Here is a 17,775-nt window from a genome sequence, read left to right as displayed (position 1 = left end):
ATGGTCTTTAAGTACTCTATGGGGTGCTGCACATTGGCGCAACTAGGGGTGTGCAAAAAAGTTTCATGCACCCCCAAGTTCTAATTTAACACTCCGTATTTCTTTAGGGGCAATTATCATTATTACAGTGAAAAACCATCAATTTTATATTTTTAAAATATGAAATATAATATAGCACCCCAGGTTTTAGAGGGAAAAATCTTTTGTTAAAAAATTCACCTGGTATATTACTACTCACATTTACATAAAATAATATACAATTATTATATTATGATATTGTACGTGTCCTTCAGACTATTTCAAATTAAACTATCCACTTTCCAGTTGTATAGCATAAACAAGTCCCTAATCATGCATAAAAATTAAAAATAAAATGCTAAACTGCCCTAGTACGTATCAATATTCAAATTTCATTATAATAACCATCAATAAAAGACACCAACCAGAAGCATGAAATGCATAATATTATATAATAAATATGATGAAACAACAAATTTTTGTAATTTTTCTAAATAAGGTGTCAAAACAATTTGAGCAAATAAAATTATATATTTCAAATATTACAAATAAATCATTTTTTTTTCAATTATAATTCAATATTAACAGTAAAAATAAAAGGAAACATTTTTTATATATAATTAAAGTACAAAAGGTAAAATAAGAATTTTACATGTAATATTGTATCAAACAAGATAAATATTAGTCAAAATATAAATAATAAAATACCAAAAAGTATCAAAAATATTATTCAACAATTATTTTTATCCCATACCAGGACAAAATATTAATATAAATATCACATTTTCTAAATATGCATTAAATTTGTACTTTTGAAACTTTTTTAAACAATCATAATTTGTTCGCAAAATATAAATGCATTTAAAGATCATTGATTACAATTATAATTAAGTAAAAAAATTAACTATCTAATGTTTAAATAAAAAAAATTATAAATATTATATTTGAAGTTTGCATTAACAAGCAATTTTAATTGTACTATTATTTTGTACTTTTTAAGTTTTAAATATCTAAGTAGATATAAACTAGCAAGTGTTAGATAATAAAATAAGGTAATTTTAGTATACATTTTAGATTTACAATTTTTTTCATAGCATTTAAATAATATTCAATATTAAAAAATCTTAAGAAGAACTAAATATATTATTTTAGATATTATTTAATATGTTTATAAGAAAATAAAAGCTATTTGAAAAAATATATAGGTATATTTTGAAAATTGTTCCATTAAAATAAAGAAAACCAAAAAATCATTACATTGAATGGTCAATTATACAATTATTAAACTTAAAAATTGTGTATTAGTATATTATCTAATAGCACATTTATAGCACCATTTTTAGACTCAAGTACAATTTATATACACACATTTTATATGATGATTTTCTCAGTTATGTGTGTATAATTTTCAAGTATTCAATTGTTTAACATACATAAATTGTACACTTTTTGGGAAATATATCAATGTATTTAAGTATTTGAATATATAAATAAACTATTTTAGTGCATGCAATAATAATTTAATACTGAGAGTCATATGAATAATGAATATATTGTTTAGCTATCACTAGGTAAATTCAACTTTACTAACTGCCCAGTGGTATTTACTGCAATATATTTATTTAGTATGGGATTTGCAAAAAACTTATCAACTGTTAATTTCACACTTGCTAGTATTATACCAGACTCAACATCAAGAATAATTATTTGATTGTCTTCTTTTATTGCTATCCGTGTATCATCTGATGACCAAATCATTGATTGTATATTATTCACACTTGGATCAAATGTATATTTTTTATGCATATTTAATTTTTTGTCAATACACTAATAAAAAAGGTATAACATTAAATTATATTTATTAAAGGTTATAAAATATATAAAATTATTATACTTACAACTATACGCTTTTGTCCACCAATAGCAATAAACCTCTTATTGTTTGATACACTGATAGGTGTGACCTCGTGTTCTAAGAATGCTATTGGATACTTGTAAATTAGATTTAAGCTCCAATCTAAAGTTAATTGATATATTTCCAAACAATAGCCATTGTTAACCACAGCTAAATTTGATGGATCAAGCATCAAGCTCCCATTTATTTTAATACAATTAATTTCCAATTTTATTGTAGATTTTTCAAGGAGATTTAATATCTGTTTAAAGGAAACAATGTTTAAATAGTTTAGTCATAACATAATAGTATGTATAATTTTATCGTATTCATAAAAAACTATTTATACTAACGACACTAAAAATATATGAAAATGAAATAAATTAATATTTATATAATTACATAAATGTCATGAACATTGTACAGCAAGATAACTTTATCATGAAACACAAAACAATTAATTAAATCGTGAACAATCACTTCATATTTCTTTTTATTTGACCAAATCTAAAAAAAAATAATAATAATAATAATAATAAAAATAAAAACTTAGCACTTCATTCAGTCTTTACAAAAATGTGTCTTACCTCTACAGCTTGATCAATTTCTTTTAAATTTTGTTTTAATAAAAATGCTACAGTCAAATCTCCGCAGTCAAAACAAGCAAAAATTTGTTCAACCGATTGTGAAGTTTTAAATAAATATTCTGATGTTTGCAATTTCAGACTGTACACGGATAAATCTTCACAAGCAATAATTATCATTATTTGATCAAGACATTGGTGTGACTCTACTATGGTCAAAGCTAAAACTCTCTTATCAATCATAGACCATTGATCCAAGCCTTCGAAAAGTACCTACACACATAAAATTAATTAAAATATATATTATTATCCGTTTGATATAGAATTTTAAAAGATTGTCATGTTTAAGTCAAATTATATAAAAGTTATTGATGAATACATTCATTTTTATAATTTTACCATTTTATTAGAACAGAGCCCTCCGGATTGCATATAAAATATTATAATTTATAAGCTTAAAACTATAATATTATATTGATAACATTACTATAGTGTTCAATGGGTTATTTTTATGTACACGATTGGGATTCTCTAAATAATCTGTGTATTTTCGCCCGTGGCCTATGCAGCTTGTTTGTTTTGTGTTTCAGAGTGTTTGACGATATACAGACAAAAAGCGTATGCAAATCTTCTTGACAAGGGAGGAAAGAAGATACTAAGAAAAGTATTCTGTATAACACAACAAGGGAACTACTTTATTTATTCTTCACATTTATTGTTCTTATTTGTTCAATACATTTGAGGATTTGTAGGAATTTAGGATCGATTGCGATTAGCTACTGGCTACGGCTACCACTTGAGAAGTTGTTATCGTTACAGAACAAACCTGTAGGTAGTAACCACACAATTGAAGCTGTCTTATCAGTTATGATTAAAAATATACCTACAACTTATATATAATATAATACTATACAATATAATTGTATTATTTACTATTTTGAATTTGCATGCTGGAGCTATTTTCAAAAAGCAGTACATTATAAGTACTTTGGCGGAAGAATACAAAGTCAAATAATAATAAAATATAAAACCTTCAAAAATAACCCTTACCTATGTCAGACCCTCAAAATTATGATACTCTATAATTTTTGAAATATAGGTGATCTTACTGTAAGATAACTTAAAAATCATAAAAAACTACTATTGTTACCTTTAATTATAATATGATGATTTACGGAGCTATGGAAAATTATCACTTACATTATAAGCCTTAGGGCACTCAAGGTCTCTGATCACAATCCAGTTATTAATCAGATGCACAAAAGTCCAAAAATGTTTAACTATTAGTGATTATATTATTTTTATACTTCAAAACAAATTTAATGCACCTTATAATATGTATTTTTATCAAACAATTATACATTTATTAGAAACTCATAAAATAAAATATATGTCATGCAATAAAATAACCCCTACAAAAGTTATTACTTTTTATTAACCTATACTAAAATACATAGGCGTGATTAGACTTCATCCGTATTCTGTAGCGGCAACCTAGCTAATAACCAGCACAGCAGCATAATGAACCGAAAAAGGTCTCATACACCCAAGGGCCAAGGTCATATTCCAATAAAATATTAAGTGCTTGAATTGAGAGGTGACGCGAGGGGGTCAGTCCCTTTTCTTTGTAGAAAATATTTATGCGTACTTCTTCTAATTATATCTAAATCAATAAGATATTTCAATATTCAGGTAAGCGCATATTTTTTACACTTTTGCATCCCCCCTCTAAATTTTTCCCAATTCAAGCTTTGGAAATATTTAAATAATCTAAAGAAATCTGAATCATCTATTATTAACACGTAGATTGCGTATGTCTTTTTGCTGTTTTCACCCAGTGCGTATGATAAAAGTAAAAACAAAATAAATTTAAAAAAAAAATAAAGAAACTGCTCATAACGACGTATGTATTACATCTTTAAAAACATGCGTTTAATCCGCGCTAAATAATTATAAAATAATATTCAGCCACGCGTAGGGAATTTTAAATCTATATTAGACGCCATTTGGCGTCAAACGCGTTGCTAAATGATACTTATGACGCTAATTGGCGTCAGTACGCAGTCAACGTGTTAATAATGTACAGTATTCTTAGTACCTTTAAAGTTTAAATTTAACTCTAGATATGGCCCAGGATCAAACCTACTTACAAACCAAACAATATTATAATAATATCTTGATCCTAGATCCACATTGAGCATGTTTGTTGTGAGGCTTTTAAAACTCTGGGGTTTGTATTAAGATTACGTAGGGATTTTTGGTTAGGACTATCATACAAGGTGCTTTATTGTGCACTTGTTCGCTCTATTGTTAAGTATGGTGCCGTTATGTGGGATCCTCACGATCTCAATGACTCTTTTAGGATTGAAAGGATTCAGTGTAAATTTATGAGGTATGCTAGTTCTAGATTGAATATCCCCTTTGAACCCCATAACTAAGGATCAGTTGCTTCTCAACTAGGGCTGATTTCACCGGCTGAGAGTAGACAGCTCTTGGGCATTAAGTTCCTGAACAGTTTATTACAAGGTAATATTGACTCTCCCTATTTGCTTTCCCTAATTTATTTTAGAGTTCATCAAGGTCATTTCCGATCTGTTGCTCCTTTTTATGTTCCTTTCGCCTCCACTAATTACCTTAAAAATGAGTCTATTACACGTATGATGTTAAATACCAATGTTGATCCTTTGTTTCTTCTATGCCTATAATCTACTGTATAGCTATTAATTTATTATTATATCATAATTTGTACAATTAATATGTAACTAGATATGTATGATGTGTATATATGTTCAAAGGGTTTATCCCGTATATTTAATAAAATATAATATCCAATAATAGATGAGAACCGTACTGCCGACTGTCTTTATAGTATAGGTTTTTCAGAAGTCAGGTGGAGTGCTCACAACTTTATCTACAGGACGTTTACTATGGTATTTCTCTGCCTTCAAGTCTTTAAAATTATATTATATAGCGATTTGGGTTAATAATCATCAATTTGACAATACATGTTATTAACAAAATAACAATACTACCCACCTAATTTTGTCAAATATATCTTTATAACAATGCAAGAAAGAAATTTTTTTAAAAAATAAAAGTTGTAAAACCCATCCTTAACCTCAATGACCAGCACCTTTTGAAAATTTCAGGGGTAGTCAAGGTACCCTAGCCCTAGGATACACCACAGACACGTCAATGCCAAAATAGTATAAAATATTTAACAATATAATTAAATTTTGTTTCATAATTAGATTATAACTATTAAATTACCTTTAATGTTCCACATTTAGTAACACCTGCAACTAATACAGAATCATTATCCACCCATACTGCATCAAAATTTCGTTGGAGTTTATAACAATAAAAATTTTGACCTTCAGAAATTTTTTTATAGTTTTGAAGAGATAAAATTTCATTTTTGCACTCATTTTTAGAATTACTGTTGGATTGATTTGTAGTGTTTGTTTTATGAGCACAAGCATATTGTGTAATATCCTTTAGACACCATAATCTAATAGATTTGTTAGCAGCACTAAGTAACCAGTTACTTTGATCTGTTTTAGACCAAAACCAGTCTAAGTTTGAGATGCCCCTGTAAAATAAAAATATAAATAAACACATATTAGACAAACCATTATTACACTGTACTTACTCATTAGAATTATACAAATCCAGTAAATTGTACCCATTGGATAAATCGCAAATTTTTATTGTACTATTACTCAGACTGAACGCTATATACCGGAAATTATTATTTGTATTCTCCTCAGAAATAGAAGACAATTTGTAATGCCGGTAACGTACTGGCGTAGTGTTGATTAATGGTGGTTGTGAAGTTTTATTTTCATTTTCATTTTCCCAGTTAAATTCATAAGTTCGCATTAGATTTGGTGTCATAACTAGCATTTTATCTTGTCCTACAATCACATATATATATTTTTTCCTGAAATGCATATTTACTTATAACAATTAATTATATTAACCTTCTGAACTAGGTAGATAGAAAAATGATAACAATTTTTCTTTGAAGTAAAATAATCCAGCATAATGGTCAAATGGCCATTCACATCTATATATGGCACTAGTTTTAATTGGACCATTTACAAGTGTTGAAAACAGTATTCTAGCTGCATGTGTCATATTTCCAACAAAATAACATCTATTGATGATACAATTGAGGGTGAATGACTTTTGAATCGTATAATTGCCATCTTTCAATTTCCATATCTATTTTTCATAAATATAATAAAAAAATTGTGATTATATATTTTTAATATTTTTCAACTGCCATTTTAACAATATATTATAAGCCTTGTATGAAATTTTCAAGTTTATTGACCCAACGAATAAAAAATTATTGACATCTATAGAATTTATACATTGAATGACATCATTGTAAATACAATACATTCATTATCTGTGCTTAAAATAAAAAAAAGGAACATTTTATTTTTTGAAAGACTTGCTTCGTAAATAATGATGTATGTAAATATTTTTAAATCTTCAACTTTTTTTGATGGGATAAGTTGAGCAAATAGTGTTATATGTCAAACTATAAGTGATAAAATCGGAAAATCTGATAAAAAACTGAGAAAATGTGAACTTAAAAATATACATTGATCTTATTAACCAGTGTAGTTGAGTCTATTGAGCAGTGACTACTGTGTAATGTAACTAAAAGCTAAAATAATTTTAAACATTGTAAATGATATAACTAAATACATTTTGAGAAAAATGTTTTGACATAATATTATGTTAAGGTAATTAAAAGAAAATGAAATTAAAAATATGGTTTAAATAAGATGTTTTTATTAACTTTCTTAGGAAGAGAGTAAATTTAATTGCTAACAACATATTTTAATTTTTGATGAATATATGCTCGATTAACAATTATTGGGTATAATAAAGGTGTACGTATAAAAATGTATGGATGGAGTCAAAAGCTTCATAAGAGATTTGATTCACACATTGGTTAAAAACAAGAATTTATAACACATTTTAAATTTATTTAATGGACTAACAAGGACTATAACATTATAATTTTGCTCATATTCATGCAGAATCAACTTATTTAAAATATTGTTTTCTATTGCAACATTTTATCATAAAATAAAGATATTTTTGAAAATATTAAAATAATATCTTAACTATAAATCACCTTTAAAGTCTTATCAGTAGAGGATGAAACAACTAAGGCATCATCATATGGAGAAAATTGTGCAAAAATGACAGGTGAATCATGTTCCAACACAAAAACACAATCAGTATTAATATTTCCAGTTGGTCTTTTATAATCTTGATGATATACATTTTGCCAATGTTCTTGTCTAGATTCGGGTGATGGTGTTCGCGTTTTTGAATCTCAAAATAAAAAAAATTTAAATTAAATACAACATTAATGTTATAAATAAATTACAATAATATATACTTTCAGATTCAGGGAAACTGTTCATATTCCAAATACGTATGGTTGAATCATCAGATGTTGACAAAAATAGATTTTTTAATTTATTCTTAACCAAATGAGTAACTACTTTGGTGTGACCATTATAAGTATGTAAACATTTATCAGAGATAATATTCCATAACTGTAACATTTTAAATAAGTAACAATAAATATTATTTTTTGAATTTTTTTTCACAAAACATGATTGGTGACAGGGTGTAACAGGAAGACCTGACAAAACAAAAAAAAAAGATGTTACTTAAACATGATAAACATTTTTAAAATTAAATGATTAGTAAATAATTTAAGAAATATACTCATGTCAGCAAATTCCCAAAATTTATATTTTGAAAAAAATTATTACGTTCTAAATTAATTTAATCAGACTAATCAAACTATCAATATTTAAAAAAAATTCTAAAAAATAAATTACCTTACTTAGATAAATGTTTTACCATCAAAATTGTTTATATAATCAGATTCACAAATTGGCTATTTTGAATTTAACGAAAAAAATTGAAATTAAATTAATTTTTTTTTATTTTCAGCATTAAAAAATAAAAATTATTATAATTATAATATGTGTGGTGTAAGTGACCATATATTTTATATTAAAAAAAAAATTTAAAATATTGATTAGAACAAACGTTGTTTCATCTGTCAGGTCTGCCTGTTACATCCTGAATATATAGTACTAAAATGTATTTTATTTACTTTTATACTTCCACTATTAGTAGCAATTAAAACCTCATCATGTCGATTTCCAAAAATAACTGTTTCAATTTTATCTCTGACAATAGATATATGAGGTTCTGGATGAACATTTTGAGAAGGTCGAATACTAAAAATAATTGTTATTCGTATGAATGCTGTTTAGCATATAATAATATAATTTAAACTCACTCATAGTAAAAATATAATTGCGTACTAGCTTTGGCAAGTTTATATGATTCAATATATATAAAGGAAGTTTCTGGTTCTTGAAGGCCTAGCTGGACAATATCACATTTAGTTCTATATAAATTAGGTCCACAGCGTTTGACAAAATTTTCAATTTCTTTAATATACTCATGATAAATAGGCTAAAAATATTTTATTAAAAAAACAGTGATATAAAAAAAATTTTAATCATTCAATTATTTCTAGTATATTAATTATATTAAAAATTTCACCTGTACAACAATATATTTTTTGTACTTTTTTAAATCAGCTAATAAATCAGCAGGACCAGTAGCACATATTTTTGATTCAATAAACCTTAAATTTAAAAACCACCGAGGAAATTCTTCTAGCATATCAGCATTTTTAAGGTGATATCCAAAATATAAAAATATATAATTGTCAGTTTTTGGAAGATTGGCAAAATTTCCTTTGCAATAATCTCTATAACTATCAATACATTTTTTATGCAATGTCTAAACACAAATAATACAAATAGTTATAAACAAATTCACTTAATATCTTTAACTTTGAGTTTTACTTTATAATCTTGACGATTCATCATTTTTTTTAAATTACTTAAGAGCAAATCATGTATTGAATAAACATAACTATTTAAAGGTTGATTCCAAGCTCTAACTACTAAACTCTTTCGCATTAATTCTGACATAATATCTTCAACTTCGATTGGCTTTATATTCCAAAGTATGGATAAAACCTAGAATGTAAATATTTGAATAAAATATATTCCTATATCACATAAGATCATATTAAATTCTACATTACTTCTGGTTTGATATTTAAATCTTCTACAAATAAAGAAAAATCTTGATAATTCTTTTGTAAGTCATCTGGCAAACTCTTTATACACATTTCTATTGTTTTTTCAAGACTCTTAAACTGATTTTGACTATGACGTGTATATCTAGAGAAAAAATATATACACTTATACTGTTACGACAAGTCATGTCTTACAATATTAACAATTAGGTTAGTTAAAAATATAATATTTATATCCTTCATAAAATTGTGCTAATTATTTAGTAAAATGATAATTATTGTTTATTTGTATTAGTTTTACTTCTTTCAGATCTATTGATATTATAATGAAGTGTGGTTTTTTTTTCTGTAAAAAACATTTTTTTCTAGTAGAAATAATGTTTCAATTTTTAATTTCAGTATCTTTACTGATGAGAAAGTGAATAAAGCTGGTATTTTTGAGAGGTAAAATGTTGAAAATTTAGTAGTTGTCAAAAGGGTTGGGAAAAACATACAAAAAATTAAGGAATACCAGGGATTTTTACGCAAAACCCGTTTCTGACAAAATGGATAAAAGGTAAAACCAAATTTTCCATACACCATTAAATTTTCAAAATATTTTCATTAATTTATTTATTTATTTTTCGTTTTTTCTATAACTGTTAGTACATTTTTTTCAATTGGATTTATATAGCCTTATTTAATACAAGGTTTATCCTAAGTTATTATAATAACTGTTGAAAAATATTATAGATACATTATCCATATATGTAGATAATTCACCGAGAGAATGCAAGTTGGCGGTGCCTAAAACTTGTCTATTGCAATGCTGCGCATTCTTATCACTTTAGCAGCGCGAGCCACCTGTCAAAAGTCGCCGCCGCTAGACTGCACAGAATTGTTGCTGTATACACATACGAGTACCCCAGAGTAGGAGAATTTAGACCCCGAGACGGAGGATAGCCTTCATTTGGATGCGCAAGAGACTTATGTTTTCTTGGTGTTTTGAGTATAGGCACTTTTTTTTTTTTATAATCATACAAAGTTTAAAATTTGACAAAATTATGTCCAATTTATTTTTTACAGTTACTGATGATAAAATCTTCAGTTTTTTTTAGCTAAGGATTTCAAATTTAAAACAAGGTATCTCATAAGTTGCTGTTGTTAAAAAATCTAATAAAAATATATAAACACAGTGTTTTTAAAATTATTATTTTAAGTTCAAATTTGGACAAAATTAAATTTTTCAAACGACGAATAACAGTCTTCGGTATATATTGTTGTAATTTAAAGATATTATTATAATACATGCTGACTGACAGTCTCCGCTCAGAATAGGTTTTTTTTATTTACAATGATATTATATAATTGAATTCAAATTTAATACCATCCATTACAGAGACCCACTTGTAACCTACTGTAGAGCAGAGAAGTATCAAACTTTTTTTAATAATGAAAATTAATTTAGGAATACAATCTTGTGCATAACTCACAACTAAAATATCACTATAATTGTTCTGTTCTGGAATAATATTAAATAATGGAACAATAGTTATGTTCTTGAATAATTACATTTTAATTACATTTTTATTAAACTTTGTATTTCAACACTGCAGTGTTATGAATAATTAATTTACCCTCCCTCCCCTCCAAAACAAATATTGATTGTACTTTGTTTCAAGAGAGAACATACATATTTTCAACATGAAGATTTTTTTTACATGCCCCTCATTGCCTACCATTACCAACTATAAGTATTAACTATAAGTTATAACAACTATAGTATTCTCTATAAAAAGGCAAGTTTGCTTGTCGAACAGAGTAGATAAATCAATCCACAATTTTAACCACGATTAGTATGTTTTACAATATCTTAAAATAATAGTTACTTAAAAGGTTCATTAGTTTTATCTGATAATTCATTCAAATAAAATTCCCATCTATCGGTATTATTAATGGTTTCTTCTCTATGAATTTCAAGTTGAGCAGCAATAAGTGAAATAGTTAATGGAAATCCTAAATAAATAAATAAATATATTAAATTTAAATCATAGTACATTAAAAAAAAACTGTAATACCTTTGCATATACTATGAAGTTTTGATGCATGTGAAGGTAAAGACTTAAAGTCGACACTTAAACATTTTGAAAATAAATCTAGAGTTTCCTTTTCTTCAAATCCTTCATTTACTTTTAAATATTTCACTCGAGTATTTATTATATCATCCATAATACTTATATCATTTGTTGTTATTAATATTTTACATCCGATATCCAGGGATTTAACTATTTCATTACTGCATACATCATCCAAAATTAATAAACCTTCAGTTAATTGTTTTTCTTTCCATCTACATACATAGATAATTTATAATTAATTAAATAAATAAACATTAATTAGTATTTGTTTTATACAATTTATAATTAAGCAACTAAATAAAGCTACAACATTAATATCAGGGGCATATTTATGATGTGTTGTGGGGGGGGGGGGCTGTGGGTGCCACAGCTCTCTGAAATATATATATATTGTTTTTAGTTGATACTTTGAAGGATCAAAAGTAAAAAAATTATAAATAGCTTTTAAAGTGTTCGGGAAAAACAGATTTTTACACAAAATCAATTTTTGAAAAAATTGATTTAAGTAATACCCGTAGACACATGACATTTTAAGCGGAGCTTCATATTAGCATTTTCATATTTTTATTCTTTTTGAGTTATTTATGGGCATAAGAAAATTTCGATTTTAATTCCATAACAGTGATCCTCCCCACAAGGCACCTAATGCACAGCAGATTAGTATCCCTTTTTAACTATTTATTATAAATTTTATAGATTACAACTTATTAATATATACTAATAATCAGTGGCGTGGTGACCGGGGATATATGACACCAAATTGTCATGGTGGAAATTTTTATTTTAAGGGGGCGAGGGAGGATACATTATAGTAGTTAATAACATACAACAAAAATTTAAATATTTACATTCACATAATAATTATATATACTATATATATTATATTAAGGGGATAAAGAGTGGATAGGTACTGAAATATATGCTGTTCATAATGGTTTACAAATGTTCACACGCTATTGCTAATACTGGGCATGGCAGAAACCTACGGGTGCTCAATTAGAAATTCTGCCAAATGGGCTTCCGAACTAGGATATTGGACCTACTCGAGGGCATATCACCACACATAAAAAAAAAAAACTGCTAATACTGATTATATTATTACTTCTGATATTTTATGCTTAATGGCATTTAAGTATATAATATATTTATATTTTTTTCATCAGCCTTTCACCCCTGAAATAAAACTAAATATGCAACAAATTAACATATAGATTTAAAATAATACAATTTTAGTACTGGTTTGTTATCTCCCCATCATCCATAAAAATAAATACCTACATTGTATAAATATAAAATAATGAGTTTATTTATTGATATTTATAAGAGGCAACGATTTTAGTAGTGCTTTAAAATATACATACACAAAGTTTGTGTATTTAATGTACACGTGTAATTGATTTGTGTTATAAATGTTCCACGAATAAAAATTATATTAAAACAATATTAATACTAATAATAATAATCAGCTTAACAAAACATTATTACAGAAAGAACAATATTAAAATAAAATTAAAATTAGTTTAACAAAACATTATTAGAACAGAAATAGTAACGATATTAATATTTAATAATAATCAAGTTAAAAATAAATAATAATAAACAAATAATTTTAAATACGTACTTTAATAAATAGTTTAAAATTTAAATCATCAACTATTTATTTTGATGAAAAAATACAAGTAAATTCACATTTTTGGGGGTTAAGGAAGCTCTTTTTTCGGTTCCATCATAAGGTATATAGAATCCCACACCGTTTTACAACTATGAAGGAAGTTGTTTTTGTTAAGCCAAGTATTTCTTGTTTTTCTTCAAGTGATTTTTTAGCTAATGTTGAATGTTTAAGATGTCCTACTAATTTATTGTATTGTTTTATTATATTAACTATATTTTCATTTTTTAAGACATAATTAACAGAATAAATTTCGGGACTTATTAAAGAAATGGCATTAATTACATTTTTTGCATTATCGGTAGTGGTGGATCTGGGGGGGATGGCAAAGGGGCGATTGCCCCCCCCCAAAAAAAAAAAAACTTAGCCTTAGTTTCCCTTTGTTAAAATATCCCATTTATCATAAGTATTTATAAGTCACTCGGACACTTTTCTATTTCGTGTGTATCAATGTAAATGATTTAGCTCACCAGTTAAAATCAATTACGTGAACAGTCACTGAAATATAAGAGATTGAGGTCTAACAGTCAGTTGTCCAACATATACTAAGAGCATCTTGCAAGTCATTTTTAATAAGTTCTTTAATATTTAAAGATAATATTTTTAATCTAGTTTTAATCGCTTCTTCTTTGCACGGTTTGTAGTTTGGTTCTACTACAGACATGAAATCATGAAAGCCGTTACTTGAGTAAAATGACAATGGCAACTGATTTACAGCTATCATTTTAGCTAATGCTCTGTTAATTATTTCACACCTTTATCTCAAACACGAGCGTGCATTATTGCCATTTGTGTTTCGATAATGTATATTTGCTCGTCTTTCTCTTTCTTGATCTTTAATTTTAATGATTATCCATTATTTTAAGGATTTGTTTATGATGTATATATTATTCCATTTTCTAATTTGAATTTTTATACAATGTATTTATTATCATGGATGGCGGGGAGATAACAAACCTGAGTAGCGGGGCTATAGTTTTCACTCGCCTCGGTGGAGCAATAACAAACACGTAACAACATTTTTTTCAAAACAATAGATAGTATATTGTGTGGCAAGGGAAAGTGAGCTATTTTAGTCAAGGGCAAAGTGTGCGGCATGACCTGCATGCAAGGGCAGCATTTCGCCAAAGACTGAAATTGCCTTCCTGCACAAACCACACATACTATTTATTGTCACCTCCAGCACTTTAGGGGATTTCCACTTTACTGCCTTGCAATTTTTGGGATTCCAGTTTACCGCCCGCTGGACGAAAAAAGGTATCTTTCCAACGCTTTAACCGTCATAAAAAAACTAAACTTTTGGTACAGACGTGACAAAAAACTTATTACATTATACATTTTGTGCAAAAACATAAAAGTTATGTTTTAGTAAAACAGGTGCCAATATTTTACCTATTTGAAATATACAATTATTGAATTATGTACTTTACTTACAAATCTCGAATTTTTTTCCTTGTATCCTCATAATCTATAATTAGAGGAGGTGTAATAAGCTGTTCTTGGTTATTTAATCTATTTAATATTTCAGTTTGAATACATTCAGCATGTGAAGAATTTTCTTGCCCAACATGTATCCATTGCACAAATCCCTGCAAATGAAACAAATAAAAATAACTAGGTAATACATAACAATAAGTAATTGTTATTCTTAATTAAAAGATAGTATTTTATTAAATATATATACAAATGAAGTATTACTCATAAAAATGATAAGCATGGGTCTTTAATAAATAATGCCGAACAAATTGTTTTACTTAAAACAATCAATAACAATATATAGATATTGTTTTTTGAAAAATTATAATAAAAAATACAGAGAATCTACATCAGAGCTTAGCTCTGAAAGTGGGGGCTCAGCGGACACATTAAAATTAATTAAGTTCAACTTTTAGTCGAATGGGTTTAAAATTTACATTCCTAGTTCTTTTTTTGGGCTTTATAGATTGTTTTTAGCAACTTTAGGGAACCATCATCAAAAATTTTGCCCTAAACTATTGTATATTCAATGTTTTTAAAAAGGAAAGAATTTTACTCACCTTACTCTTCTTGCTTCTAAAATTATTATATCAAATTTAACAGAATTTTTATGATACTATATAAACTAATAATTATAATTTACAATTAACTATTAAACAAATAAATTAATACTATTTATAAATATATATATATATATCTACCTGAAAGTATTGCATTGTAATGAAAGGATCATTTAACACTTCGATGACTAGGCTAGATTTTCCACAGCCAGTCATACCATTTACAATAATAAAATTATTCACTTCTAACTCTGTTAATAGTTTTTTTAATGTTTTTACCTAATATAAAAAAATCAAACAGCAAAAATATAATCAACTAAAATCAGTTATGTATACTCTATACACACATGTTTAACTCGTGATACATGTCTTGATGATAATTGAGGTACTTCACCAGCAGTTAAAGACTCCTGTATTTTTTTTGAAAACATGACATTATATTTAATTGTTATGGAATGTTGTAAGAGACGAGCTATCCACGAATAATGTGTTGACAAATGGTTTAGGAACTGATTGATACCATTCCTACCTTTTGATGGTAATAGTTCAAGCAAACGAGAAGCTTCTTTCTCGCGGTTTCTCTGTAAGCAACAATTAACATGTTATTTATTTATGAGAGTATAATATAATAAGGCAAACAGCTGTTCTAAGGATAGAAAAATACAATTTAAATCTAAACTAACATTACAATAGTGAACATCATATAAATTTAAAAATATAGGAATTAGGGAGTATATTATGGAGATACTAAGCATGCAGCAAACTGGGTGGTTATGGCTGTACAAGGTGGTGTCACTGAGGGTAGAGAAAATAATCAGGTTGCAGTATTCTAAAGAAGACTTTTTTGAGAAGATCTGGGCCTATTTATAAGGGAATATTTGAGCTGTTGGTCAGTTTCAATGGATAAAGTTTGAATATGGAGGACTTTATGGATAGGTTAGTACCCGGGTTAGTAGTTGTGGTGGGTAACCAGGGTATTGAAAATGAAAGAAGCATAAGCAAAAAATCTATTTTGAACACATGAAAAGCATAATTGGTCAAGGAAAATGTGCCAAACAACCATACTGTATTCAAGAAGATGTCTGACAAAATTATATAAAAATATAACATATTTAAGAGTATGACGGGTAGGTATGTCATACTTTACGGTAGGTACAATAGGCTGCTACAGGAAGTCTGTCAGGGTTCTAGATAACTAGATAACTTATTGAAGGATGGAGGATGGAGTGAAGCAAATTGATCAATGCAGGACAAAAAAGTATCATTAAAAACCGAAAAATTTAAGTATTTTTTAAGAGAAAGGAAGGAGGGAAGGATAAATAAAGGAGGATGATATTATGAGTCTTTTAGTCCTAACTAGGAGCTAGCTACAAAATTATGTGAATTGCAAAAAATTGACAAAATTAAAAGAAAGAGTAGGCATCATTAAACAATACAATTACATAATTTGTTATGATTAATTTGAAAACAATGGCATTACCATTTCGTAAATAATTTTAGGTTACGTAACTAAAAAACTTTCTTACCTCAGATTTAATATTATTGTATTCATTTTCTGTTAACACCTGAGTTTCAAATAAGGCAAGGATCATATCTCCTTGAATGTCTTGAATAATACTATCATGATGTTCTTTCAATATGTTACATGGTATATTTTGATTGTAATCGATTTCCATTTTACTAATTATTAGTTACAAAAAATCAGTCTCGAAGCTACAATTATGGATTCTCGATCGACATTTATCAATCCTAACAATAAACACAAATTACAACATAAACATAATTATATATATTTAACCATGAGATGAATGTAGACTAGGATAAAAATATTAATTTAAAATTAGTAATAAAAATAAAACTCTAAATCTTAAGAGTTAAGACATTACAATTAATGAAAATGTTGTGTTTCTTATTGGAATAATGGAATGATTTCTGAGTTGTGTTAACACTTGATACGACTTTATCCTAGACTAAGATAGTGTACACCATGAGTCATAACAAATTAGACCAGACAGTAAATAAAAACGGTTTATATCACTAGAAAAAAAAACGGTTTATATCACTTTCATGGATGAAAAATATAATATCAATTTGGCTTGGAATAAACAACGAATAACATTTATCACTAGCCGCCGAATTTAAAAATATTTAAATTTTCAATATATTATTATCATTATTGTTCTATGTTATTATAATATACAAAATACAAATACAATTTCACAACTGAGCAAGGCCGTATCTGAGGGTGGTCCAGGGGGTTTGGATCCCCCCCCGAAATTTTTTCAATATGTC

The 17,775-nt window shown here is 27.0% G+C and overlaps 1 protein-coding gene across 2 annotated transcripts; it reads right to left on the bottom strand.

Annotated features, from left to right (window-relative positions):
- Positions 1 to 1,224: 1,224 nt before the first annotated feature.
- On the bottom strand, positions 1,225 to 17,501 carry LOC100571592 (apoptotic protease-activating factor 1). Of its 2 annotated transcripts, XM_008187994.3 has the most exons (21): positions 17,370 to 17,501; positions 17,010 to 17,232; positions 15,831 to 16,064; positions 15,625 to 15,762; positions 14,882 to 15,036; positions 11,719 to 11,990; positions 11,530 to 11,656; positions 9,668 to 9,806; positions 9,423 to 9,599; positions 9,115 to 9,357; positions 8,846 to 9,024; positions 8,657 to 8,783; positions 7,925 to 8,084; positions 7,655 to 7,857; positions 6,480 to 6,723; positions 6,149 to 6,413; positions 5,767 to 6,088; positions 2,500 to 2,769; positions 2,315 to 2,419; positions 1,917 to 2,174; positions 1,225 to 1,845 (listed from the first exon to the last, which is right to left on the bottom strand). In XM_008187994.3, the coding sequence occupies exons 2-21, from the start codon at positions 17,157 to 17,159 to the stop codon at positions 1,576 to 1,578; spliced, it is 4,038 nt and encodes a 1,345-aa protein (XP_008186216.1). In that variant the 5' UTR covers positions 17,160 to 17,232; positions 17,370 to 17,501; the 3' UTR covers positions 1,225 to 1,575. The 2 variants fall into 2 exon arrangements, with proteins under 2 accessions (XP_008186216.1, XP_016662530.1); XM_016807041.2 differs by lacking the exon at positions 17,370 to 17,501 and having other exon boundaries at positions 17,010 to 17,323.
- Positions 17,502 to 17,775: the final 274 nt, after the last annotated feature.

The sequence above is a fragment of the Acyrthosiphon pisum genome, chromosome A2, assembly GCF_005508785.2.
Source record: "Acyrthosiphon pisum isolate AL4f chromosome A2, pea_aphid_22Mar2018_4r6ur, whole genome shotgun sequence".
Taxonomy (NCBI): Eukaryota; Metazoa; Arthropoda; class Insecta; order Hemiptera; family Aphididae; genus Acyrthosiphon; species Acyrthosiphon pisum.
This window is presented reverse-complemented; position numbering and strand designations above follow the sequence as displayed.